This window comes from Asparagus officinalis, chromosome 8, assembly GCF_001876935.1.
Source record: "Asparagus officinalis chromosome 8, Aspof.V1, whole genome shotgun sequence".
NCBI classification, from domain to species: Eukaryota; Viridiplantae; Streptophyta; class Magnoliopsida; order Asparagales; family Asparagaceae; genus Asparagus; species Asparagus officinalis.
This window is the reverse complement of record NC_033801.1, coordinates 8056693-8066690: the sequence shown is the minus strand read 5'-3', so window position 1 is coordinate 8066690 and position 9998 is coordinate 8056693. Positions and strand designations below refer to the sequence as shown.

Genomic DNA, 9998 nt, shown 5'->3' with positions numbered 1-9998 from the left:
GACATGTAATGCATATAATCATAGGGTAATAACGAAAAGGAGAACTATGCTGTCAATTATAATCATTAAAAATATAATTGATCCATTTGCAGGAATTAGTTGGCTAAACTATCAGAGATTCAAATATTCAAGCAACTAGGGTGTATGGCCAAACATAATAATTAAAGAACTGAAAAAACAATCAAACCATGATAGATAGCTGCATGAGAATCATTGCAGTTCATTCTAGACCTGAGTGATTTCCTCCGGTGTATTTATCATCCAAGCTTTGCTTTTCAAGTGAGACAAGACAGCATCCACCGCCATATTTATACCATTACGCAAATCCATGACATTCACACCAGCTGCCACAGACTTGCAACCTTCACTGAGTATTGCTTGAGTTAGCACAGTAGCACAAGTTGTGCCTGTTGACAAACAAAACCTAGACTTAGTTTTGTAGCTTAGTGAAATATCCCCAGTTTGGTATATATCATAAGAAAACATGTGTACTGAAATGTCTTTTTTATTTTTCTACTATTCATGTACAAAGATTGTATGCATGAAAACTATGTACAAGGATCCTTAATAAGGTACCAAGCTTAATGTATACCTTTATCGGATTTTTCAGCATGCATCCCACAAGATACAATTGACTCAAGAAATCTCCAAACATTTTACAGACAATTACATGGACAAGTTAACATCGTCCTACACAGGGAGTTCTTCCTCCAGTGTCGCTCAAATCTATATATGAAGATTCACATGCCACTAGAACACTGAAAGGATCCTTCCATGAAACTGATCAAAGTCTCCAACTGTCCCATGCTTACAATAGCATCTAGATGTTTATCATAGATTCTTATGCTTTGGCATCCTGAACAAAATTCTTCTGGAATTCTGAATTTAGAACTCATTCAGCAATAGTCATGTGACATAGAAATATGTAATCTGCCGATCATATAAAAATGGTATTCATTTCGTATGATCAGTTGTCTTATCAATGTTAAGCGTCATCCCAATTGCAGGTTGCATGTCACTGAAACTAAAACATTTACAAAACTAATTCTAGGATGGAACAACCAAAAGAACTTAAGAAAGTTGTTCTACTGTATGATAAATAAAGAAAAAGAAACACTTCCCCGGATACCAAAAATGTAACGCAACATTTTACTGTGAAAATCTATAATTGCTACCACCTTGTAGAAGAGTCAATGCATAAGTCATAAACAAAGCTCTAGTTAGGTCGAATTTGTTTTGGGAGATCAGGCTTTTGCTTAGGTCAAGTTGAACTGAGGATAAGGCCTTCATTAGTTGGAAGTTACAGCCAGATTAGATTTCTATCCCAGCGCAACATAACCACCTAAACAATGAAAGAACTTGACTTGGCCGGGATATTGCGAACAGAATAAAAAGAATGGTCCAGAAAAATATAACACAAATTAAAACAAAGAAAAAGTAAATGATATGTAATGCCAATGAAAGGGATAAAACCATCACACATACTTACCATCTCCTGCGGCAGTGTTGGTAGCACTAGCAACCTGCTTTACAAGATTAGCACCAACATTTTTTGCTCTTTCCTTGAACTCGATGCTTTTCGCAACTGTAACACCATCTTTTGTGACCTTAGGATCTCCATGACTTTTCTCAATAATTACATTCCGTCCCTACAAACAAGAAGTTGAAAAGAAAAGATAATTGTGAAGCAATCAAGCAACTACCAGACCACCTTATAACCAGCTTGTAAATTTTCTGGATAACTTATGTCTCTTGGAAAATTGTTATCAATCAATGAAACAAATGCCAGACCACCTTCAACTTTATTCTGTGAAGAACTCAGAGATAGTAAACAAGAAAGTAACAATCGCACAAACAAAAACAACTGCATTCAGTTGCGTTCAAGTTCGGCTTTTCTTGAAAATCTCTACTCCTAACTGACCATCCCAGATTTTTGGTTTCAGCTCCGCCGATTAATCCATTCATCTACATTTAGCTAGCAACATCTCTACTTTTTATAGCACCCCCAATGGATGTTCTTCTAGTGCATTCCTAATTCTGTATCTAATATCATGTCTAGAACCATCTTAAGTGATTCTTGAAATCACACGGGCCAATATTTCATTTTGACTCACTTTGCTGTTAGGATATAAAATTATAACGCTCAACCCTCACTAAAACATCGGAGTTTTGGTGTAGTGGCAGGTGTTAGATCTAATAAGAACTTGAGATCTAAAACCATATAGCCATGATTAATTCGAAGAGATTGACAATACACATATAACCCCATGATTATATTTAAATACCCATTAACCCAACTTAATTGATCACTTTAGTGGGTTATCCTGAAAGATAGCAATACACATTGATTAATCATATGTGCCCACAAATAGATTTATTAGATTAAATCCAACAATCTCCCACTTGGGCACCATATGATTCCTTAAACTGTGTATAACCTTATGAGCTCAAAAATTGCTATCACTGAAATGGTATTTCCGAACAATCTCGTCCATTGACTATATCAATATAGGATCAAAGCGGCCTTCGTCACATTTATCGTGACTCGACCCATCAATGGTCACATATACCAATACAATCAAACGACATAGATCAATCATGGATGTGCAGCATGAAAATTACATGCAATGTGATCAGTACATGTCTATTTTCAACTGGTCCTCCTTTAGTGAGGTCAAAACCAAACATAATGTAACAGAGTGTCTTAACTGAATACTTTATTCTGATCAGACAATACAACCAAACACAAAGCACCAGAAAATTATAAACTCCCACTAAATCAGGATATCCTTGAATAACACCACACCAATATGAGTAGTATGCTCATGAAAGACCTTGGATGGCAAACCTTTAGTAAGAGGATCTGCTATCATGGAGTTTGTCCTAATGTGCTCTATAGATATTTGTCCACTCTGTACCTTTTCTTTGACAACCAGGAACTTAATATCAATATGTTTTGATTTAGTTGAGCTCCTGTTGTTATTGGAATACATAACTGCAGATTTATTGTCACAAAATAACCTCAGTGGTCTTTCAATATTTTCCAAAATGCGCAGTCCAGTGATAAAATTTCGCAACCATATTCCATGATTTGATGCCTCATAGCAAGCTACAAACTCGGCTGCCATAGTGGAGGAAGCTACAAGTGTCTGCTTTACACTTTTTCATGATATAGCTCCTCCTGCTAACATATAGATGTAGCCTGATGTAGACTTTCTGCTATCTTGGCATCCAGTAAAATCAGAGTCCAAATACCCAATGACCTCCAACTGTTCTGATTTTCTATATGTGAGCATATAATCTTTTGTTTTCTGAAGATACCTCATAACCCTTTTGACTGCTATCCAATGATCCATACCAGGATTGCTTAAGTATCTGCCTAACATCCTAACAATATACGTAATATCCGGATGCGTACATACCTGAGCATACATTAGACTTCCTACAGTCGAAGCATAAGGAATCTTCTGTATTTCCTGAATTTCAAGGTTACTTTTAGGGCACTGATTGAGACTATACTTGTCTCCTTTAGCAACAGGGGTATCTCCTGGTCTGCAGTCTTGCATGCCAAACCTTTTAAGTACCTTATCGATATAGCTCTTTTGTGATAATCCAAGAATACCCCGAGAGCGATCTCGATGTATCTGGATTCCTAATATAAAAGAGGCGTCCCCAAGATCTTTCATCTCAAATTTCTTTGATAGAAATTTCTTGGTTTCGTAAGTTTTCTGGTTGCACCATATAAATCATCTCATCAATGTCTCCATTGAGAAATGCAGTCTTAACATCCATCTGATGTAACTCAAGATCATAATGAGCAACAAGTGCCATGATTATTCTGAAAGAGTCTTTCGATGAAACCGGAGAGAAAGTCTCTGTATAATCAATGCCTTCCTTTTGAGTATAGCCTTTAGCCACAAGACGTGCCTTATACCTCTCCACATTACCATTTGCATCCCGCTTGGTTTTAAAAATCCATTTACAACCAATTGGTTTTGCACCTTCTGGTAATGGGACAAGTTCCCAAACCTTATTGTCTTGCATAGACTTGTACTCTTCATTCATGGCATCAATCCACTGTTGAGAGTTAGAACTTTTCATGGCCTGAGAGAAGTTGATTGGATCATCTTCTAACATTCCACTACTTTCCTCATGTTCTTGGAGAAATACAATATAATCATCCGGAATAGCATTTCTCCTTTCTCTCGTGGATCTCCTTAAGGGCACTGGTTCTTGAGGTTGTTGAGTTTGTTCTTCTGGAACAGGGAGTTGTTCAACATTGTCATCTTGAGGTTCCAGATTTACTTCTTAAGCAACAACAGGTATAGGAACCTGAATATTGTCAAAAGTAACTGTATGGATTGGATCTGAAGCCAATTTCTCCTCAAAAACAATGTCTATAACCTTATTTCTTCCCCCAAACTCAACATCCTCAAAAAATGTTGCTGTTCCTGTCTCAAAAATATTTCTTATAGTGGGATCATAAAACTTATAGCCCCTAGAGCATTCAGAGTACCCAATAAAGTAGCTGCTATCTGTTTTGGAGTCTAATTTTTTTTTATTTGGCCGATAAGGCCTTGCCTCAGCTGGACATCCCCAACTGGGCTTTCGATCAGTTCAAAACTTATAAGGTGTTTTAGCAACTGTTTTACTTGGTACTCTATTCAGAATGTAAGCTGCTGTCTTTAGTGCTTCTCCCCAGAGAGACTTTGGTAAAGAAGAATAAGAGATCATACTTCTTATTTAATTTACTTTTAGTACCACGTGATTCCACATGTAAGGATTCATTATAAGAAGCAATTGTATCAAGCAAATATAGATTGTCACAAGTACTCAAGTAACCAGTTCCTATAATAATTGAATTAAAAGATAAATTAAATTGATTGTTTCCAAATGAACAAGAATAACCTGATTTGTCCAATACAGAAACTAAAATTAAATTCCGTCTAAAAGACGGTACTACAAAAGTATCTTTTAAATCCAAATATGAACCAGTTCCTAACAACAACCTAAAGTGCCCAATTGCTTCCACATCTACCGATTGTCCGTCGCCCACAAAGATATGTCTTTCAACATCACTTGGCTTTCGGTAGCTCAGGCAACCCTGCATAGAAACACTTATGTGAGTAGTAGCACCAGAGTCTAACCACCAAGTGTTTCTAGGTACTGAAGCTAAATTAACCCCAGAACAGACCAAAGTAAGGAACGTACCCTTATTATCACGTCAGGCATGATATTTTGTACAATCCTTCTTAACGTGTCCAGGTTTGTTACAGAAGAAACAACCCTGATTATCCTTATGTTGTTTCTTCTGAACTGGACCCTTAGCAGCTTCTTTATCATTCTTCCTTTTCTTGCCCTTATCCTTAGAGGCATAGGCCAAATGAGCACTTTCAGTCTTATCTTGCTTCAACCTGTCTTCTTCTTGCACACAGTATGAAATGAGCTCATTTAGATTCCATTTCACCTTTTGACAGTTATAACTGACCTTAAACTAATTGAATTGTGCAGGAAGAGACAACAGAACCAGATGTACCAATAACTCATCACAAAGATCGAGTTTAAGTACCTTAAGCTTTGAAGCAATATGAGACATTTCCATAATGTACTCCCTGATATTTCCTTTGCCCTTATACTTCATTGAAATCAAGCGAGCTAAAAGTATGCTTGTTTCTACTTTATCGTTTTTCGCAAAACGTTTCTCAATTTCGGCAAGAAAATCTTTAGCTTTAGTAATCCCTACGGATTCTATGCCCCTAAAGGCTTCCGGAATGCCGCGCTTAATGATCATTAGACTCATGCGATTTGAACGCTCCTATTTCTCATACTCCTTTGCATCAGGAGTGCTATCCGCATTGAGAGGTTGGGGTTGTTCAGTTCTTAATGCAAAGTCTAAATCCATACAGCCAAGAAAAATTAAAATGTTCTCTTTCCAAACCTTAAAATTAGTCTCATTGGGCATGGGAATTGAGTTGTTGTTAGCAGAAATTGTTGCAGCAGATGCATTAGCTGAAATAAAACAAAAATACTCACATCAATAACCATAATCAATAAAATTCAAATAATGACAATCCTCATCCAAGATATCGGGCACAACATTAATATCAAGTCTTTGGACAGTAATATTAACTTGTAAGTGATACCTTGTTGCAATGATCAAACATTGACAATAACTCATGTCAAATAATGAAACTATCTTTGGATCGATTCATTATTCATATGTAAACCTTATAATTGTCACACGCTTATCATCGCAGATGTGTATACAGTCTAAATAAATATTAACCTTCCTTTGGACCGATTAAATATTTACACGAAAGCATACACACAAACATCTCACATTTCTCATGAACAATCTACACAAGAGAGGTTACTTTGGCAACTTTTTGTTTCAATTAATCAATTGGGGTGAGAGACAACCTTAATTCCTTAGTGTCATAATATTTGAATTAAATAATTAATTAAAAACCAAATTAGATTTAAATTAAAAGTTTTAATTTAAATCAACTGAATTTCCAAAAAAACTTAATTGGGGTCTCACAGCTTAATTAGGGCCCATAACTTAATTGAATAAATTAAGTATATTAAAGTGGACTCATGAAAAGCTAAGGCTTAACCATAGTGAACACGAAGTTTGCTTGACTTCGAACGCGAGGTTCGACTGTATTGAGTACGAGACTCACTTAAGCACGAACGCGAGGTTCGTTTGAGAACGAACGCGAGGTTCGTTTGAAAAATGAACGCGAGGTTCGTTTGAAAAATGAACGCGAGGTTCAACTTGAGAACGAACGCGAGGTTCGTTAAAAAAAATGAACGCGAGGTTCGACTGAAGTACGAACGCGAGGTTCGACTGAAGGACGAACGCGAGGTTCGACTGAAGCACGAACGCGAGGTTCGACTGAAGCATGAACGCGAGGTTCGACTGAAAATGAACGTGATGTTCGACCTGAGAATGAACGCAACGTTCAACGAACATCACGACCTGAGAATGAACGCAACGTTCAACGAACGCAACGTTCGACGAACGCATGTTTCATTAGAGAACGAACGTGGGTTCGTTTGAGAACGAACTCAGGGTTCGTTTGAGAACGACAAGCCTCGCCAAAAAATTGAGGTAACCACCTCCTTAAATTGAGGTAACCACCTCCTTAAATTGAGGTAACCACCTCCTTAAATTGAGGTAACCACCTCCTTAAATTGAGGTAACCACCTCCTTAAATTGAGGTAACCACCTCCTTAAATTGAGGTAACCACCTCCTTAAATTGAGGTAACCACCTCCTTAAATTGAGGTAACCACCTCCTTAATTTCCGCACGTTTTCACGCGCACGAACCCCTTGAGGGTTTAATCTGAAACCGCCGCCGCTGAATTAACTCCGACGAGGAGTTTTGGAGATTGACGACAAATCAAAAAATCCCAAAAAAATAATTATTTTTCTGTCGATTTTTGAACTCAAATCATTTAGATCCAAACCTCAATAATTGAATCAAACACAAAAGAAATGAACTTTAGAGTTCATAAATGCTACAAATCCAAAATCGAAAGAAATAACCAAACAACCTGGAAATTTTACTATTCATCCAAAAATAAAAACCTTTACTGTTCATCCGAAAATAAAATTTTTTACTGTACATCCGAAAATAAAAAATTTTTGCTGTTTACCCGAAAATAAAAAAGGTTGCTGTTCATCCGAAAATAAAAAAATTATTGTTCATCCGAAAATGGATCCGAATCAAACACAAATTAAGATCAAAGAACCCTAATTTTAATCTTAATCTCTTAGAACAAATCAATGGTGGCTCTGATACCACTTGTTAGATCTAATAAGAACTTGAGATCTAAAACCATATAGTCATGATTAATTCGAAGAGATTGACAATAATCAAAAGAGCGGAAGCTTATACCTGAATCCATGGATGAACCTTGAGATGGGTTTTGGATCTTCTAACCTTAGGGTTTCTCTAAATCCGAATTTCTCTAGCTAGATGGGGGTGTAGAGAATTAGAGAATGTAACCCTAGGTTAGGGACCATAACCCCTTATTTATAGATGTTGTACTTTTGTAATTTGGCCCCTCAACAAATCACAATTACAACCTGGTATCTACACATATAACCCCATGACTTATTTAAATACCTATTAACCCAACTTGATTGATCACTTTAGTGGGTTATCCTAAAAGATAGCAATACACATTAATTAATCATATGTGCCCACAATTAAATTTATTAGATTAAATCCAACAGCAGGGCCCTTTGACACGGCATCAGAGCAACCCACCTTCAATCCTCACTGGCTATGAATTTACAGTAGTTTTAAAAAAACCGATATCATTGTGCGAGTCCTGATTTCGGCCCACAAAAAGGATGCTCAACTTGCAAGAGCATGTTAGAATATAAAATTATAACCCTCAACTAAAACTGCAGAGGCATGGTGCATAGGCAAGGTCCTTTGGCACTTATATTTCCTCTTCTTCTAACTTATATTTCCTTCACATAAAAGTATATCATAGGCAATAAATCAACAAGAATTTAACAAAGATAGTACCTTTGGTCCCATTGTAACCTTGACAGCATCCGCAAGCTCCTGAACTCCCTGCAACATCGCAGCACGAGCTCCCACGCCAAAATTGATGTCCATTGCCGCATAGTTCCTCGTCAACAGAGCTCTACCACCCCAAACCTGCTCTCATTTCCAAATTTAAGATCAATTCAAGAAGATAGGTAACCGTACAAAGCAACGGAAGAGAAAAAGGAGATATTTTTACCTTTTTCTTTGATGCAGTGGCCCTAATCATTGAAGGATTCAAAGAAGAAGATTAGGATCATGAGATGGAAATGGATTATTGAGTGAAAAAGACTGTGTTCGAGTGCAGACCTGATGATTGAAGAAGCGATCGAAGAAGTTGCGCGATACATTGTTAATTTGATCTTAGGGTTTTAGGGTTTAGAGGAGGAGATGTGCTAGGGTTTAAGGTTTGAACTTCAAGTGCCGGGGAAGAAGAAGAAGGATCTAGAGAGTGAGATGCGGATGTTGTGACATCGAAAGCCCGACCAGACCCGACCCGACCCAATGGGTTACTAGTTTACTACCAAGGTCCCTTTTGGCAAAGACTTATAAGTGAAGACAAAGGGTTAGGTGAGGGACGCTAAATATAAAAAAATTCTATAAAAGTGTTACACTGAGTTAATCTTTATAATTTGCCAAACGCAAAAAATTAGAAGGATTGAACTAATTTTTTTAGAGGGATTAAAATGAGTTAACCCTTTAAAATGAGCGGTTTACTAATACTCGGATTAAGAGTTAACCCGTTTAATTATAAAGAAAATAGTCAAAAATTTTATTATTCTCAAACACTAAAAATGATCATTAAGGCTAAAATAAAACTTATATAACGGTTAATAATTTAGTCATTCGGATAATCGAATAGGGTAACTACGTTAATCCTTCTCCTTAATCCATCTTCATTAACCATTTGCCAAACAGAGCCTTAAAGTTTTGGAGAATTTTTAAAAGACCACTTCTTAATAAAATATTAGGAAAATCGACCATTATAGATAATAATTAGCAAAATTAACATCTTTTTGGCCACGTGGCCAAGAAGATGTTGATTTTGCTAATTATCATTTTTACAAAATATGAGATTACTAGTCTCATGTATTTAGCGATCTTCAATTACAAAAAAAAATCAAGAGTTGGCCTCTATGAGCTCCAAACCACCCCGTCTCCATCTGGGGCTACCCCGCCTCTGCCGTCGTCGTCCTCCGCCTTGCCCGCCACTCCCGCTTCACCCTCTCCTCTATTGCAATCCACTGCTTTCTCCATTCTACCCCTTGCCTAAACCCTAAGTTCTCCTTCAGATCCCAATTCCACAAAAAGAGGAGAAACCAGCAGCAATTTAGGGGCAATCAACAATATGTGGTCAATTTTAGCGGACGTTGGTTTGAAGGGAATTGTATGGCTGCTTGAGTGGATGAGATTAGAGGAGAACTTAAATGT

General features: G+C 37.1%; 1 protein-coding gene across 1 annotated transcript in view; it reads right to left on the bottom strand.

The window, feature by feature from the left end:
* The window catches only part of LOC109819768 (chaperonin CPN60-like 2, mitochondrial), a 15379-nt gene extending 6285 nt beyond the window's left edge, over positions 1 to 9094 (bottom strand). The window contains exons 1-5 of the mRNA XM_020385645.1: positions 8877 to 9094; positions 8767 to 8788; positions 8547 to 8681; positions 1490 to 1649; positions 232 to 407 (exon numbers count right to left, since the gene is read on the bottom strand). Of these exons, the coding sequence (XP_020241234.1) occupies positions 232 to 407; positions 1490 to 1649; positions 8547 to 8681; positions 8767 to 8788; positions 8877 to 8917 (534 nt within the window). The 5' untranslated portion in view covers positions 8918 to 9094. The remainder of the gene's footprint in view (positions 1 to 231; positions 408 to 1489; positions 1650 to 8546; positions 8682 to 8766; positions 8789 to 8876) is intronic.